At 30.2% G+C, this 17,929-nt stretch overlaps 1 protein-coding gene across 1 annotated transcript; it reads left to right on the plus strand.

The window, feature by feature from the left end:
• Positions 1 to 8,928: 8,928 nt before the first annotated feature.
• Positions 8,929 to 14,525, plus strand: LOC108338306 (uncharacterized). Its single transcript, XM_017575101.2, has 9 exons — positions 8,929 to 9,590; positions 10,011 to 10,056; positions 10,238 to 10,322; positions 10,448 to 10,493; positions 10,580 to 10,678; positions 11,667 to 11,735; positions 11,822 to 12,155; positions 12,276 to 12,421; positions 12,509 to 14,525. Exons 1-9 carry the CDS (start codon positions 9,180 to 9,182, stop codon positions 13,916 to 13,918), a joined length of 2,646 nt encoding a protein of 881 aa, XP_017430590.1. The 5' UTR covers positions 8,929 to 9,179; the 3' UTR covers positions 13,919 to 14,525.
• The last annotated feature ends 3,404 nt before the right edge of the window (positions 14,526 to 17,929 follow it).

Genomic DNA, 17,929 nt, shown 5'->3' on the forward strand with positions numbered 1-17,929 from the left:
TTTATTTTATTGTCAAATGATGTGTCATGTCTTAATGGAACAAACATTGTCAACGTCAAAAGCAAAAATTCTCTCTCTTCTTCCTTGGTTTTAACTGTTTACACTGCTGCATACGTTGTAATTCATATTTCAACTTCATACATTACCTTCAAAGTATCTTTCTAACATGAAAAAAAAATTAATATCAAAACGGAGTCAAGAAATATTCTTCTCTACTTAATTGTTGATCTTCTTAGGTTGTCTTCAATTCTAGATATCATTATTCAGTATTTTCGATTTAGTCTTCAAGTCGAACTAGTCTAATTACATCCAACAGCTTATAAATATGGTTTATTTTATTAGTCACGTTGGATTTATGAAAATGGTTTCGTATTGGTACAGTCTCCATATCCCTCTCATTTTGGTGTATGTTCGATTCGTCCATGTATTCCTTCCATTCGAAGTCTGTCAAGAGCCGCTCCTTGTCTGTGTTCCTGCATTTCATGCCCTCGTCACAGAGTGCCCGGGTGTCACATGAATCAATCAGTTGATCTTAGTCTTGGAAACCAACCACCAGTTACACAAACGAAGGAGTTTGAAATGTTCTTCCTGCATGAGAATTGACCGTTCAAATGTGTAAAGACGTTGATCGAACGGTTATATGATATAATATCGTTAAATTAAGATTACCGTTAGAGTTTCATATATATATATATATATATATATATATATATTAATTTAATAGGTTGTAAAGCAGAGGTAGCCACATGAAAATATGCAATATCGAAGTGAAAGCCTCATTCAGCAGAAAAGTAAAAGGTTTGTAGACTTGTTTCATATTCTGTGCATAAATAATTCTCTTAACCTTATAAAGAAATTTGAAAACCCTGATGTTGATAAAGTGTTGAAGGTCCAAAGTGAGAGTGGTCCCAAAGCTTTTGGCTTTGAAAACTATGCAGAAAGAATATATTATACAAAGAAGATTTTAAAATTTTCATAGGAAAGCTAAGAAAGTCAGCTTGCAATTTATATGGTTGAGTCCACTATCCCTCCCTCCCCTAATTATTTTTGAATTCTGATTTGCATTCATTGCACCATATTCTTCCCACTTCTATATGTTCCTCATGATTTTGTTCCTACTCTACAAATTCTAACTAAGGTTTCTTTTTTTCACTGTGCCATTTCATGAAAAAGACACCATATACACTAATCTCGACTCAAATCTTCTAAAAATAAGTCAGAACTTCCACAATTGTAATCAACACATTTAAGAATATTTTTGTATTTTGAAGACAGATACCAGAAATATTCGATATTAATATATAAAGTAAATAAGTCTAAGGAGATTATGATACTTCTTTTTAACTCAAAATTTTAAAATTGTCAATTTTGTGTCCTTTTATATATTGTTAAAAATATATAAACTATTCTTTAAATCATGTTATAAAATAAAGATGATAATAAAAAAAAAAAAAGAAGAGAGCATAAAAGGAAATGAAGTCTAACTTTTGTGTGTATTGTTACTTAGAAAAAAAGGATAAATAATTAATACAAATATTTAAATCTCATAAAAATAATCAATTTTATAGTAAATTAATCAATTATATAAATTAATGGACAAACATTAATTCATAACAATCTCTCTGGGATGTCTATTGATTAGAGAATTCATGAAAAAATTATTTTCTAATCTTTGCATTTAAATATAATGACAAATTTCATTCTCACTAAGATAATTATACTACATACGTCTTGATTGTTTGTCTTAATCCATAAAAGGACTTGTTCAATTTTAGGAATACGATCTAACATCATCCATTAGATGTAATTGCAGATCTTCTTGTGTAACTAGACTAATCAAATATCAAAATGTTATTGCATCCAATAACTTGAATATGTCTCTTCAAAAATCAATATCAAGTATTTGTGAAAAGCTTTGAGCAACTAATCATACTTTGTATCTAAATTTCACCATTTTTATTTTGTTTCTACACAAAAATTCATTTGTATCCAATGGATTTTACACCTTCAAGTGTACGAGTTACAAGTCTAGAAGTTTTTCCTTTAGTAAGTGAATCTATTTTGTATCTACATAGAAACTTCTTCTGCAATTATATATATATATATATATATATATATATATATATATATATATATATATATATATATATATATATATATATATATATATATATATATATATATATAGTCTATTTCTTAAAACTCTTGTTACCAAATAAGGTGACCAATGCTTCCATCTGGTTTAACAAAAAAGAAACAATATCAAGAGGAGTGACATTCATATGATCATAATCAAAATCACCATTTTCACAAGAAAAGTGCATTTCTATGTTCTTATCCTTATTTTTAAGATACTTTGGAGTTGATAAATACAACCAAATGGTTTTTACTACCCTAATGATAACTTATATTTTCATCTTATTTGTCATTATTCTTACCTTTTTCTTTTTTTCCTTTTTCACATTATTGTTCCACTTTTGATGATATAATATCTCTTTGAAAATTTCTTTATGACCATGTCCATAACCATGATCACTAGCACAACCATAATCAAGGCCACAACTATGACCATGAAAATATATAAAAGATATTGTTGCATTCACTTATGAGAATAGAGAAAACCAGTTAGACGAGTCTCATTATTTATTTCATCAAAAGTTCATTATTTTGTTCAACCACAAGAAAGCATGAAATAAATTCAAAATATTTGTCAAATCTTTTTTCATGACATTGTTGTTGCGAGCAAACTAGTTTATCATATGCTTTATTTTTTTTCTTTAATGACATCACCAAAATCTATTGCATCTAAATGTATTTCAACATTTAATATCAATTTTTTCTCGTACTATCAATGACTACAAATTCAAATTTTGCAAGGTTTATATGTTTAGAAGTACATAAAATATTAATAATAACAAATTTTCATGTATGAAATTATAAAATTAATATAAAATAATAATAATAATAAAGTATAATAAATGAATAATCATTTATTCATATCTCATATTTTTGATAAAAATATAAAATCAAAATAAAGTATAATGTAACGAGTCATAATTTGATAATCTATAAACAAAATTTTTAACATTATTCATAACATTGTGTAAATAAACCTTTTTTCAATTTACAAATACTAACAACATATCAATTTTAAATTAGAAAAAAAAAGCATATTAAATAAATAAAATATTACATTGATTTTATCGTTTTTAAGAGCTTAGGAAGGAATTGACAATAAATATTTAATATTTATTGCACTCAAAAGAACCAGCCCAAAAGGGCACATTCACACAGACACTTCTTTTAAACACTTTCTTTTGTCGCAATAGCAACCTTTATTTCAGTAAAAAAAATTCATGAATTAATTTTATTTTATTTTATTTGTAAAAAAACAGAAAGAAAGAACATTGAATTGGTGAGCAACCCATCACAAAATTCCACATGCAACCAACCACCGAAGGCCATGACCGGCCGGCCACCGCCCACGGTGCCTCCGCTCAACTCACTCTTCTCATATTTCAACTTTCCAACCCCACAAAGTCACTTTCAACTTTTACATATTTTTCTTTTAATAAGGTCTAAAGTTGTTACATGCACACACCAAACAAATAGTTCCTAGCATTTATCTTTTCAATCAATATTTCTAAAAATAATAAATTAAAGCTATGCTATACAAAAATAACCTAACATTAATTATCATTAGAGGCTAAAATGGTTCACTTTTTTAATTCTTTGCATTTATGTTGGTGTGTGTAAATTTAGCATATTATGGTGTTGCATATTGTAATGCTTTAGCACTAAGTGTCAAAAATATATTTATGTATTTTATCAAAATATCCTTAAAAAAACTAAAAGTATTAACAGAATGAATATCAAAATGATCCTTAAAAAAACTAAAAGAATTAACAGAATGAAGATAAAAAAAAAACGAGATGTCTAATATAAATTATTCTTATCTACCTCGTATTATTTAATGATACTCATATTTAGATAATAATAAATAAAACAGATTTAGTATATCTAATATAAATTATACCTATCTACCTCTAAATGTTACTCAAGCTTTAAACGTTAAAGATATATGTTTGGATGTTCAAAATATTGAATCTGTACATTGGACAAATAATGATTAATATCATTAGTGTTGTCAGGTATTGTGAATGTACTGATGCATTGAAGGTGAACATTGTGAAGTTAATGTGTCTTATTTTGAATCATATTTATCATCATTATTTAAAGTACAATATCTATTTTGAACTTATTTCATTACTTGTAATTGTTATAAAAAACACGATTGAGTTGTCTTGAAAATAATCTCGTGCATTGCACGAGTCACAAAATACTAGTTATACCATTATTATGTTACCATATGTATCACCATGAATTATAATAATGTGTAATTAATTATATTATATTATACAATAAAAAAATAAACAATTATAATATAATTACCATAAATAAGAGAACACTGTGATATTATAATAATAAAATGTTTAAAATATAAATAGAATTTTAATTAATTGAGATTATTTTATGAAAATTACACTTTTTATCTAAATTTCTTTCCATTCTCACTTTACAGTTTTTATCTCGATCTTTATTTTTTTTAAAATCAAGAACCATATGATTTTTCCTAGTGAAGATCTTTACATATCTATTTGATCAGATTCAACAAAGTAATATCATTTTTTTCTCTTTTTGAAATAGTTTTGTTCTTTGAGTTTGTATGTGTGCTCTACTACATATAGTGGCTCAAATGTGTTCAAAATGAATTTTTGTTGTTTTGTGATCATGGTGATATGTTTAAATTTCTAATTAGAGTTTTTTTTTGTCTAGTTAAGTGATATATAAGAAATAAAACTCTAAGGAGCAACCGAGTAAAAAGGAAGTTTAACTAAGAAAAGAAGGAGCTAACCCATAATTTTTGCATGTTGATTTCTACTATCTTGATTGATAGTTGGTACTTTATGGATTGATTGTTGAATTCGTGTAATTTCATCTATTGATTTGGTTGAATTGGGGAAAACTATGTGAAAAGGTTAAATTAGGGTTTAAAACTGTAAATTTGGTCTCTTACTTGTGTTGTTTTTAGATTGACATAGTGAAGTGATACTCTTAGCTTCAATGAGTCATTTTAAGCAAATTGGTCCTATTTTGACTCGTATGGAAGAGAAAAACACTATATTGGGAATGGAGGTATGACATGTTCTACAAAATTTTGTGTATGGTTTATGCAGATCTACTCAACAAGCTAACCGCTCACTAAATGAGTGCCAAAATTGAGTATGATAGAGAGGCGAGGAGGCTTTCTCACTAGGTGAGCCAATCTCTAGCTGAGTAATTGTCAAATTTCAAGTTTGAAAGAGAAGTAGGGAGACTTCTCTAGCTAGGTGAGCCATTTTCTCACTGGGTGAGTACGTGTTTTCTGTTTCGAGACATCTTGATAAAATTGAGATTCCCGCTTTATAATAATCATTAGATCAAGTTAAAATTTTGACAATTGATTCTATACATATGAATATTCACTTTGATCATTTGGATATTTGATTAGAGGTCTTTGGTTGGAAAATTATTTTGTTGTTTTGATATTAGTAACAAAAATATTGTAATTAAATATTATGCTAATACAATAAAAAAAATCATATATAAACTCTCAACATGTAAATATAAATAAATAATAGGTGATTAATGCTACGATGAGTTTGAATTGAGGTAAAATACATAAGTGTGACATGGTTTGATGATTTAAGATTATATGAGAATATGATTAATGAACTATTTGTGATATGTTGTTCTTTGACTATTTTTTTGTGACCGTGTTTACTAATTTGATAATGTTTAATTTGAATTAAGATGAATATGAAAAGAATGACGAGGTAGCTATTTCTAGGGTGAGAATATTACAATGAATTATTTTGTATGGGGTGTATTGTCGATAGAGACTGAAATGAGATCATTCTTATTGTGTTAGTAATTGAATTTATATATATGAAAATAACAAGTTGTGAGAGTTAATGAAGTTTCATATATCTAGAGTGAGTCAATTAAAGTCAAGTTTGTAATATATATAATTTATCATATCATGCTCTATAAATTGAGAAAAGGCCCAAACATGTTATAATTATAGCTATTGAAAGAAAAAATTGAATAAGCAATGGCAGGTGTGCTTGTGATTATTGCATATGAGTATGCCATGAGAGTCATGTGTTTATTTTATGAATTGGTATTGTATTCTACTTTACTTTAGATGTGTTTTTGTATTTATATTTTTATTTTTCCACGTATGTTATACTTAATAAAAAGTTAATGATAATAGGAAAATAGTGAAGCAATAAAACTATTAATAACTTTTAGAGAGAGAGAGAGAGTAATGGTTAGGTAAATATATAATTTTTATACTGAATAGATTATTTAGTTGATTATCTATTATTCATCTTTAAAAAGTTTGATTTACTCCTTCTCGAAATTTGTAAATAAAGTTTACATATTAATAAGTTAGGTTATGATTTTTTTTATAAATTATGTGATGTTTTAAATTAGTAAGTAAATTTTACTAAACGGGAATGTTATAAGTAAAACTAAATAATAATAAAACCTAACATAAAATAATAATGATAATAATAATTTAGTATTTAATATTTAATTAAAATTAATTTATAACAATAAAAATAATTAAGAATACCAAGAATAAAATATACGAAAGAAAATTAAATACATTCAAGACTATAAATGAACTAAAATAATATATAATTTACATGTTAAGTTTTTAAAAAATGAGTAAATTAAAAAAACTTATCGAACATTTTTATAATTATCAAACTAAATTATAAACTAGTTAAATATATTAATACATAACTTATTATGTTAATTAATATACTTATATTATGTCATTTTTTTAACTCCATATAAATATCAACTTATCTACAAATCACTTTTTTAATGTTTTTTTAATCTTTAATCTCTATTCTGTTCTAATAAATTAAAATAATATATATATATATATATATATATATATATATATATATATATATATATTACCAAAGTTTGATATCCTAAATAAAAATAATTAAAATTAAAATTATTATTAAGCGTTATAATATCATAAAATAAAATAAAATTAATTACATTTATTCACATTTAAGTTCATTAAATTGAAATAATGCTCATTAATCAAAATAATTAATGACTTGTTGTGGATTTGATTAATCCAAACTGTAACACACTTGCTCTCAAGTTTTGTAAAAATAATTCAAGTAGATATTCTATTTTTTTTCTAGTTTCAAACTTTGAAAAATTTATGTAATTAAATAAGTAGTATTATACTAAAGATATGTCGTGTGTCGTGTTGTAGCTGTTTTGTTTTTTTTTAATATTTTTAAATTTTTACTTCAGTTTTTTCTAAAAAAAAATTATCCACATATCAGTTTAGTATTGGAATATATGATATTATATTATGATTTTTTAAAACTTATTTTTTATACCTTTTATTCAATTCAATCTTAAATTATTAAAAAATAAATTAAAATTGAATTGAATTAATAAAATAAATATAAAACGAAAATAAATATGAGTCAACAAATAACATTGTTATTGCTATGTCCCATCCATTGTAAAGTGACATGATATTTCATCAAAAAATTGAAGTAAAATATTAAAATTAATTAATAATGAAAAGAAAACGAAAAAAAAAATATACGTGACATTTCGTAATTGATATAATATTAATAAAAATAACCTAATTACATCATTTTAAAAAAAAATAAACTTAATTATAAAAAACTTATGAATTATTTCTACATACCAAACTACTAATTAAACAATAAAATTTTTAAATTAACTATTAATATGATATCACACTTATCACACACCAAAAATTAATCTATGTTAATAAATGAACGTTTAGTCTGAGGTGGAAGGTGTTCTCATTAAATCACTTTGTCATATTAATTATTACTCACTCCAATGTGTAACGTTTTTTTAACTGAGTAAAATTCATTAGTACTCATTAATTTTATTTATCATATATATTAATTAATTTGGACCCATTCAAATTTAACTGAACCAGACAAATATTAATTCATTTAGTGTTTAAGCTGAGGTGGATTTACGCGTATCCATTAAATTCGGGTTGTAACATTTAAGCTAATGTGAAGAAAAAAATAAGGACAGTGATGAAAAGCACTTCAAACGCGTTTCACAGGCATCACTTTCAAAAATAAAAAATAGTTTTTACTCTCTTGATAAATATTGCTTAAAAAAATTATTTTTATATTTTTCGTTAATCATTCAATTTTTTCTTTGCTTATACTAAATATTATAAATATATCTGTTTATTAATAATGAAAATAATAATTTTTAAAATCAAATAATGAAAATAAGTTATTCTAAAAGTTTAAAAAATTAAGAAAATAAACTGTTTACTGTAATGTTGTTATACGCGGAATTTTATGAAAATTTGTTAATATGAGACATCGAATTTTGAGAAAACTCACTCTTCAATATAGTTTAGGAAAAAAATGAATTTTTGTAAAGTTGTGGACCTGACCATCTTTTGAGTAAAATAATATTTAATATTTTTTTATAGTAAATGCCTAAAACTTTTAACTGGAATTAAAGAAATTATTTAATGTTTACTTTTAAAAATAATTCTAATCAGTTACATATTATATCTTTTTACAGTTTTTTATATTTTAATATATACTTATATGTTATTATATATTTGTTTTCCTTATAATTTTTCTTAATTAAAGATATAAAAATGACAATTACATTATTTTAAAATTTTAAAAATAAAATATACTAAAATATTAAAAATATATTAGAAAACATGTGCACTTAATGTATTATTGAGATAGAGATGTTTGACTAAGAAGAGGAGAAATTAATTAATTATGGTTTTATATTATATATAGCATAGCAATGAAATGAGAAAGGATAAAGAAAAAAAGAAGCAGTAGAAGTGAGAAATAGAGAGTAGTGAAAGGGAGGCACCCCACCCACCAAGAACCGAAGCTGAGGTTCGGATGGTGACAGCCAGGCTCGGACCTGACTGAGCCTCTCGAAAAAAGCCAAGGGAGGCACCCTCGAAAATAATGGAGTGTTCCAAAGCAAGAGAAGAGAGAGAGTGAAACAGGGTTTTAGAGAGAGACGCAGCACCAACAACACCAGCCATAGATTAGATGATGGGTCAGATCGTGCGGAGGAAGAAGAAGGGACGTCCATCAAAGACAGATCTAGCACGCCGCTCCGGTCAATCTCCGGCATCCTCCCAGCCAGACCTACGACGGAGCCGCCGCCGCCGGAATGTGCGCTACAACATCGACTACGACGACTACCTTGACGAGGAGGACGAGGACGAAGAGGAGGACGAGAGGAGGCGCGAGAAGAAGAAGCTCAAGCTGGTGGTGAAGCTCAACAACAACGAGGAGGAAGACGATGACGAGGAGGAGGACGCGCCGAGTCATGTGGGGGCGCGTGGAGTGCACGCGCAGGAGGAAAAGGGGGAGGAGGAGGAGGATGAGGGAGAGGAGGAAGAGGAAGAGGAGGAGGAAGGGAATGAGGAGGCGGAGGAGCTGGAAGAAGAGCGTGAGGTAACAGACACAAGTGCTGAAAATTTTGTGATTAGGGAGAAGAGTGTGTTCAGTGTCCACCTCGGAAATTTTTTGATACCAATTGGTCCATAATTGAATTATATTTCTCTCTCTGTGGTTTTGTGTTTCTCTCTCTAGGGCTTTCTCTTTCTCTCTCTGTGTCGGGATTTTGGGGGAGATAACTAACGCGTCAACTGTCAAAACTATCACACACATGCAGACTCTCTCTGATTGTGTTTTCTTTCATTTTATTAACGCTCTTTCTCTCTCCCTGTCTATGACTAGAGATAAGATAACCTAGGACGCATTGTTGTCTGTCTCTGTCTCTGTCTCCATCGCATCATTTTCTTATATAAACGCAGTATTTGCCTTTTCTGTGGTTTTGGGTTGCGTTATTAATTGTGTGGTTTCTTGTGACAGGCAAAGGGAAGAAAAGTGGATTCTAAAGGGCTCCACTCAGTTTCAGGTGTGTGTGTGTGTGTATAGCGATTTATGGTTTCTGTTGTAATGTAATTCTTATTTCATATTTCACAGCTTTTTCCTTGTGTACCTCGTTCGATACTGAAACGGGTTTGCCGATGTTTTTGTTACCCTATCGTCCACTGTGAGTTTCTAAACTAAGTTTGGTTTTTCTGTTCTGTTTCTAGTGTTAGGAACTCCGTCGAAGCTTCCACCTGGGATTCCGTTGCCTGACAAGAGGACCCTGGAGTTGATCCTTGACAAGCTTCAGAAGTAAGGGGATTTCGATGAACATTTTCTTTCCTCTTGCACTCTTTTTGGTTGTGGTGAATGATTACTCTAGCATCTTCAACTTATATTGATGCATGCTGATGTGATGTCTTCTGGTGAATTGTCAGGAAGGACACATATGGTGTGTATGCTGAACCAGTTGATCCAGAAGAGGTGTGCGGGCTTTTCTTCCTTTGAAATTTTAATCTTGCTTTTGGAAGGCAATCTAAGTTGAAAGTTCAAATTATGTTTCAATGCAGCTTCCTGATTATCATGATGTGATTGAGAATCCAATGGACTTTTCCACAGTGAGGAAGAAATTGGCAAATGGATCCTATCCTACCTTGGAACAATTTGAGGTGTGTACATGTGTCAACTGTTCATGATGGTTAAAGTTGGGAGAGGTTTCTTTTCTTCTCTGAGATTATGATTGTTTTTTCTATTTGATTATAAGTGGGTTGATAGCTCGAGGGTGCTTGCAATTGGTGTGAGGGGAAACATTTAAGCGGCTTGTTTGTCAGTATAATAGAGTCTGTCTGGATTTTACTTACTTATGTTTGTCAGTAGCGATTTGTGTGTTTGTGATTGATAGTGGGAAACTTTTTCAGGAGTAAACTAATGATGGGATTGTATGAAATTTAGCACAATTTATTACTACAGTTTTTATTTCCTGGAAAGGAGTATATTTTCAATGTAATGATAGATTGGGTTATGGTAAGCATTGACATAGTGTAGCTTGTCTATTTTGGCATGAATAAATGATTGTTTCTTAATTTAGTAGAAATTTTGCAATTCAGCACCTCAGTGCCTAGAGCCCGAAAAATGTCTAATGTCGCACATGAGTGAGGCTATGGGAGATTAAAATATATGCTGATGCTAATAGGCAGTGGGGGGTAATATATCCTGGTTAGTTTGTCTCTTGTTTATGGCTCTTGGTACCCTATTTTAGATGATAAAAAGGTGTGGGAGAAGAAAATGACTTTTTTTATTAGTGTGGATTTTCTTTATAGACAACCTGTTATCATAATGATGTTTAAGAAATGCAAGAAACAAACTTGTTTGCTCCCTCATCTGAACTGAGGAGGATAACACCAACAGCAGGATTGTTGCCTTTTGACCTAGAGGCTCAAATTTTTGGAAAACAATCTGTTTGTGTGGGGCCAGGTTGTGTGCATCAATCATCGCAAAATTCTGCTAGGCGCACCTTGTGCACTAGGCAACACTTATTATCATCTTAACCAGTTTTAAACTGTAGGTTGTATGTTGTCTTCCTAGTTGAGTGATATTTTGAAAGGTAAATAACTTTTACTGTATCACATTAAATTTTGATGCAATTGTTGAATGCAGAGTGATGTATTTTTGATTTGCTCGAATGCAATGCAATACAATGCAGCGGAGACTATATACCACAAACAGGTATAGAATTTACTGTTCTCCCTTGAAAAACGTTTCCATGTAGCTATTTTGTTGTGCAAGCTGTATGATCCCTATATTTGTTTCAGGCAAGATCGATACAAGAACTGGCTAGGAAAAAGTTTGAAAAGTTACGGTTTGACTTTGATCGCTCTCAGAGTGAGCTGAAGTCTGAACAAAAAACTAGATCTAATTCCCTGGTTAAGAAGTCAGCAAAGAAGCCACTGGGTCATACTTCACAGGAACCAATTGGCTCTGATTTTTCCTCTGGTGCAACTCTTGCTACTATTGGAGATGTATTGCCAACATCCCATCCAATGCAAGGTGTCGTTTGTGAAAGGCCTGGAAATATTGATGGTCTTGTGGAGGGGAATGCTTTCATTATTGATGCAAATCAAGAGAAAGCAGAAGACTACATATCAGGTATCACAGAAAAGATTAAGCCCTTTCGTGCCTTCATTGTTTAATTTTTCTTAATTTCAGTTGGATATTACTGTCATCATATAGCTATTCTCTTCTGAGACTGTTGCTTTATTGTTTCAGGGAGGGGTCTGCTTTCCAAGTTGGGAAGGAAACCATCTATGCAAGATATGGAACGTCGTGCAACTTATAATATGCCTAATCCACCAGCTACGAGATCGGATTCTGTATTTACAACATTTGAGGGTGAAGTGAAGCAGCTGGTTACTGTATGTATCTAAAGAAGTGATTCTAATCCTTGAATAAAACTTTCTTATTTTTTTTAAAGCATCAATGTTGTATATTTTTGGCACCAGGTTGGACTTCAAGCTGAGCACTCCTATGCCAGGAGTTTGGCTCGTTTTGCTGCAACTCTAGGACCTACAGCTTGGAGAATCGCTTCCCAGAGGATTCAGCAGGCACTACCACCTGGCTGTAAATTTGGTCGTGGTTGGGTTGGAGAGTATGAACCACTTCCCACACCAGTATTAAAGCTTGATAATCTTGCCCAGCAGCAACCTATTTTGGGGACTAAGACGCAGTCTACTGCTGAGTTAATAAAGGTTGACAAAAATTGTAAGAATGTGGAATCCACCTCGGAACATCCTGTTAATGGACCAATCCATGAGGGAAAACAGCCTTCTGTCTGTTCTAGTAGTGGGCTTACATCGGATGGCAAATCATCTTTGTTTGGTTCTGCTGGATCAAGACCCAATTCTCATGACAATCTCTTTTATCCACAACCCAATGTCCAAACTAGGAACCTCAACAAGTCTGAGAACAAGGGTTTGAAACAAGTGGAATTGAACTCTTTACCCTCCAGTGATCAGAATAATGCCAGTCTAGTTGCAAAGCTTACAAGTAATGCTCCTGCAGCAGTGTCTAAGCCCAGAGAAATGATACCTAGTAACTTGACTATTTTACCGTCTATGCCTTTCAAGCAGCCAGATACCAACGGAGTTGTTGGTGGAGAGTTGCCCAATGGAAAAGTAAGGAATACTAGTTTAAACAGACGGATGCCTGGTGCATCATCCGAAAGTACGTCAAATCAAACAGGTAGATCAGCTCCCTTTGTTGCCCATGGACAGGAGCAGACTCTTAGTGACCCAGTTCAGTTGATGAGGATGTTAGCCGAAAAGACACAAAAACAACAGACTTCTAGTTCATCCAATCATTCCCCTGCTGACACCCCACCAGTGACCCCATCAGTTCCATTGGGACGGAGAGAGGATTTGAGCAATGCTTCAGCAGCAGCTGCCCGTGCATGGATGTCTGTTGGTGCAGCAGGTTTTAAACAAGGACCTGAAATTTCTAGTTCACCCAAAAATCAGATTTCTGCAGAATCATTGTACAACCCAGCGAGAGAGTTCCATCAGCCCTTTTCACGAATTAGGGGAGAGTTTTCTCCTGGTGGAACACCTTTCCAGTCTGAGAAGAACAATTTTCCATTTCAGGCACTTGTACCCCAATCTCAACCTATTCAACCAGTTGGTGCTTCACAGTTTCCAAACAGACCTATGGTCTTCCCTCAAGTAGCAGCTTCTGACTTGTCAAGATTTCAGATACCACCTTGGCGGGGTATCCGACCTCACAGTCAACCAAGACAGAAACAGGAAACACTTCCTCCTGACCTGAACATTGGTTTCCAACCTCCTGGTTCACCTGCAAAACAATCATCTGGTGTGCTGGTTGACTCTCAGCAACCAGACCTTGCTTTGCAACTGTGACATGTTATTGTATTTCTGTTGTGGATGTATCCACAAGATTGACTGATTGTGGAATTTCGGCTCCTGTCGTTGGACGTCAATTTTGATCCCAAAGGCCTTGTTGAATGAGGAAAAGGCTACCATTTTACTACTTTAGGAAGAGATGAAACCAATTGGGAAGATTGTTTTCCCTTGGATGCTTATGTTGGGGATCTTATGGTTTTATTGAAAAGGATTTGGCACTAGGTAAATCCAATGAGTTTGCTAGTTTCAGAAATTTGAGTGGATTTGCCAGAAGACAAATTCACGACTTTTCATCTTTTCCAGATGAGGATTACCTAGTGAATGTAGCTTATCTATGTTCTATCCAGGAGTTGAAACCATATAAAACATTAGGAGTCGTTCATGATCAAGCGTTGCTTAGATTTTTCACAATTAGCGGGCGAAAAATCCTGTTGATGATGCCTTGTACATTCTTTACAGATGGTTAAGATTCGGTTGATACCATTAGATTATGATTACTTGTTTATCTGAATTGATGGAAAGGCATCACTTCTTAGTTCTTAATGCTGCTATTATTCTGTACATGTCTTGAATGCAAAACCTCAACATGTTTTCCCTTGTTTTAGCCGATTCTCCAGCTTCAACATTTTAAGCAGTACCATGCACCCCTTCGAAAGGGTTTGGATATCTAGTGAAAATTTATTTATAGGTTGAGAAACAGTATGAAGGCTGGAGTGGTTTGATTTAGAAGTATCAAAACCAAGCACTGACATGGAAATATGGAGGTTGAATTGGCTTGTTTGATTAAAAAAAGCTGTTTAGATTAATTCATTTATATGAAATTATCTAAACGTATACAGATGGATAAATTATGTTTCTTAATTCTCATGAGTACGAATTTATTCTGTTTTAACTTTCTAAAATTGTTGGCTGTAGTTATTGCAAATAAACTCTTAAAACATTTTATACCAATATTGAATGTTATTGGGACACATTTATTGTAGTACATATAATTTCATGATTATCGATGTAGTAGTATGAATTGAACATTAATGTGAGACTTAAATAATAACATGAAGCAATGTTATAAAGTAATAAAGTGGGTGAAAAAGTGGTTGAAAAGAGAGATTGGTAAATAAAGATTTTGAATGAAAATTATTGAAGAATTAGGTCAGAAGCTATGGGTGACCTGCACATTACTCATTCCCATCCTTGTCTCACCCCTAAAGTGGAACTTTCGTGTTTTGGAACTACATGAATAATAGCTTTTTGCGAAAATGGCGCTATATTGAGCGATGATGGTAGGTGAAGCCCATAATTGGATTACAAAATTAGTTTGCCATATGGGGACACTCCACTCAACCAACTCAACTTACACTAAATAACCAAACCAAAATTCAAAAGCATGGTGCTTCCAATTTCCAATTTTTCAAGCCTTCGTGCCTCATCTATCACAATGCCACCTAAGCATAGCAATTTGAGAGCATGCATCACCATCACAAGACAGCTATAAGCTGTTTGGATTCCGAAAACTCAGAGAATCAGCTAACATAAGATGTTATTAGAGTATGCCAAACAACGTGAAAGTTTATAGTTACATGAACTCATAAATTCATTATCTTAAATTTTTTTTTACTGAAAGTAGTATCAATTTCTTATATGTGAGTTAAATTTGTTGGAAGTTCCATATAAATTAAAGATAAGACCAATTTAGTGGGTGCAAACCTTACCTTATAAGTTTGTTTTGTATGCTGAGCTTAAAGTTCACTTCTTAACATGATATCATAGTCAGGTTAGAGTCTATCTTAACGAGATTTGTGTAAACATATTATTCCACCCGCTATCGGACTACCCATTAATGTCTAGTCTCATGCTTGAAATGTATATATCTCAGTGTGAAGGTGTTTATTGGAAGTCCTATATCGGTTAGAGATCTCAATGTGAGGGGATGTTGGAAGTTTCACATCGACTAGAGATAAAACCAATTTATAATATATAAGTAGATGTAAATCTCGCCTTACAAGCCAATTTTGTAGGATTGAGTTAGACTTAAAGTTCACTTTTAATAAAATTAATTGATATTAATTCTTTTCCTTTATCATTCTTCAAAACAAAAACTGATTATAGTTTCCTCAATTTTTAGTTTGATGTTTTTAACATGAACCCAAAATGTTTTTTAGTAAGTGTAGTAAAAAAATCTCATATTAAATAAAAGTAAGATTAATTATAGTATATAAATAAAGTAAATCTCGCTTTTTTCCAATTAATTTTATAAGATTGAATTAAATATAAACTCATTTAGTAAAATTCTTTCTTGTAAAAAAAATACGTAAAGTATGATAAATAGTAACATATTCATCGACACGATTGTTATTTTATTACATTGATCACATCTATAACATATGATATATGTCTATTGGAAGCATTGATACGTTAAATAGAAAAGTGAAACAATTTATGGTTCTTCAAACTTGGAAAGCCTTTTACTATCGGCTTAATTTGCTTGAATTAAGAAAAAAAAAACGGGATTTCTAAATTTATGACAAACTACTTAAATCAAATATAAAATTACTTACATTAAAAATATATATAGCAAAATTTATTATTTCCTTTTACCTTTCAATTGTTTATATTTTAAAATGAACTATTTCCTATCCCTTTAACTTAGTTGATTAGATACTATTTATAAGAATTTATGTGAGTGGTTTGTCAAAAATGAATAAACTAATAACCAACTATGAAACTTTACGTACTTCTAAATTTGTTAACTTTAAATTGTGAATTAATTAATAACGTGAAATATTGTGTTTGGATTTATTTGATTTTAGAGGTTTTGATATCACGAGATGTGTGAAGTGTTAGAGAAAGTTATCTTTTGAATTGCCATTTTGATCTTCCCATATTTGCCTTTCACGCACTTCATTTTGAAAAAAAGAAATAAAGTAATTGAAGAAATAAGAAAAGAAAAATAAAGTTCTTTTCACTTTAGAAATGTCTACTTCATAAAAAGACATCACACAACAAAAAAATGTATTTTATTTCATCCTAATCTAAACCCCCACTTAGAAAAAATTCTTTTAATTTTATTTTGGTTTAAATTCACTTTTAATTCCGTAGTTTTGTGAATATTTAATTTTAATTTCTATAAATTTTAACTATAATTTTCATCTTTTAGGTTTTCTTTTTAAATTACAAGTCCACTGTTAAATATCTACCAACTATTTTATTTCATATCAATATTAATGTATGACAGTGGGTCAAAATATCAGAAGCAATATTTTCATATAGTTTTCAATTTAAAAATATTTATTCTCATTTATACTACTTATGTATTTTATCTTAGTAGAATAAGAAGGAAAATGGATATAAAATAATATTTTATTTGAAGATTAACCATCTTTTAATATTGAAGATGACGTGGGAAGAACATTTTAACACAAAAAGATTAAACATTTGTATCCCTTTTAAGGGATTGGAACCTAATAATATTAAAGTTTGAGACGAATAAATTATAATTTCGTATTCAAATTTAGGTATTGAAAATATATTTATATTTTAATTATTAATTAAATATTACTAAAACAATAATATATGTGTGTGTTTTTTTATTAATATGAGTATTTTATTTTAATAATACAGACTTTTATTTAGTGAATTATCAAAATGAAATTCCAATTCTTATTAAAAGTATATTAACAATATCTATAAAATTGGATTAGTTTTTTCTTTGTTTTTTTTTCCTTTCTAGTCATTTTTTATTTTGAAATTTTAATAAACATGCAAAACCTTATTTTTGTGAAATTTTATAGAAAAATTATAAAATATAAAAAGAAATCTAATAATGTAAAGTTGCCTACATGAAAACTATAAAATCCAACAAATGTTAAAATAAAAAATGGTCATGTATGATAAAAATTCAAATGGGTGTGTCCCACAAATAACTTAAAAAATATAACATTTTAAATTTTCATTTATGGTATTTTCTTTTTGCACATTTATTAGATTTCATAACGAATTGATCTAATATCA

This window comes from Vigna angularis, chromosome 7 (assembly GCF_016808095.1).
Source record: "Vigna angularis cultivar LongXiaoDou No.4 chromosome 7, ASM1680809v1, whole genome shotgun sequence".
NCBI lineage: Eukaryota > Viridiplantae > Streptophyta > Magnoliopsida > Fabales > Fabaceae > Vigna > Vigna angularis.

Excerpts from the sequence above, each read along its gene's own strand:
- LOC108338306 (XM_017575101.2), top strand. The coding sequence starts at position 9,180 with ATGATGGGTCAGATCGTGCGGAGGAAGAAGAAGGGACGTCCATCAAAG. Across the intron at positions 9,591-10,010 it reads AGCTGGAAGAAGAGCGTGAG|GCAAAGGGAAGAAAAGTGGA; the intron begins GTAACAGACACA and ends TTCTTGTGACAG. Across the intron at positions 12,422-12,508 it reads AAGTGAAGCAGCTGGTTACT|GTTGGACTTCAAGCTGAGCA; the intron begins GTATGTATCTAA and ends TTTTGGCACCAG.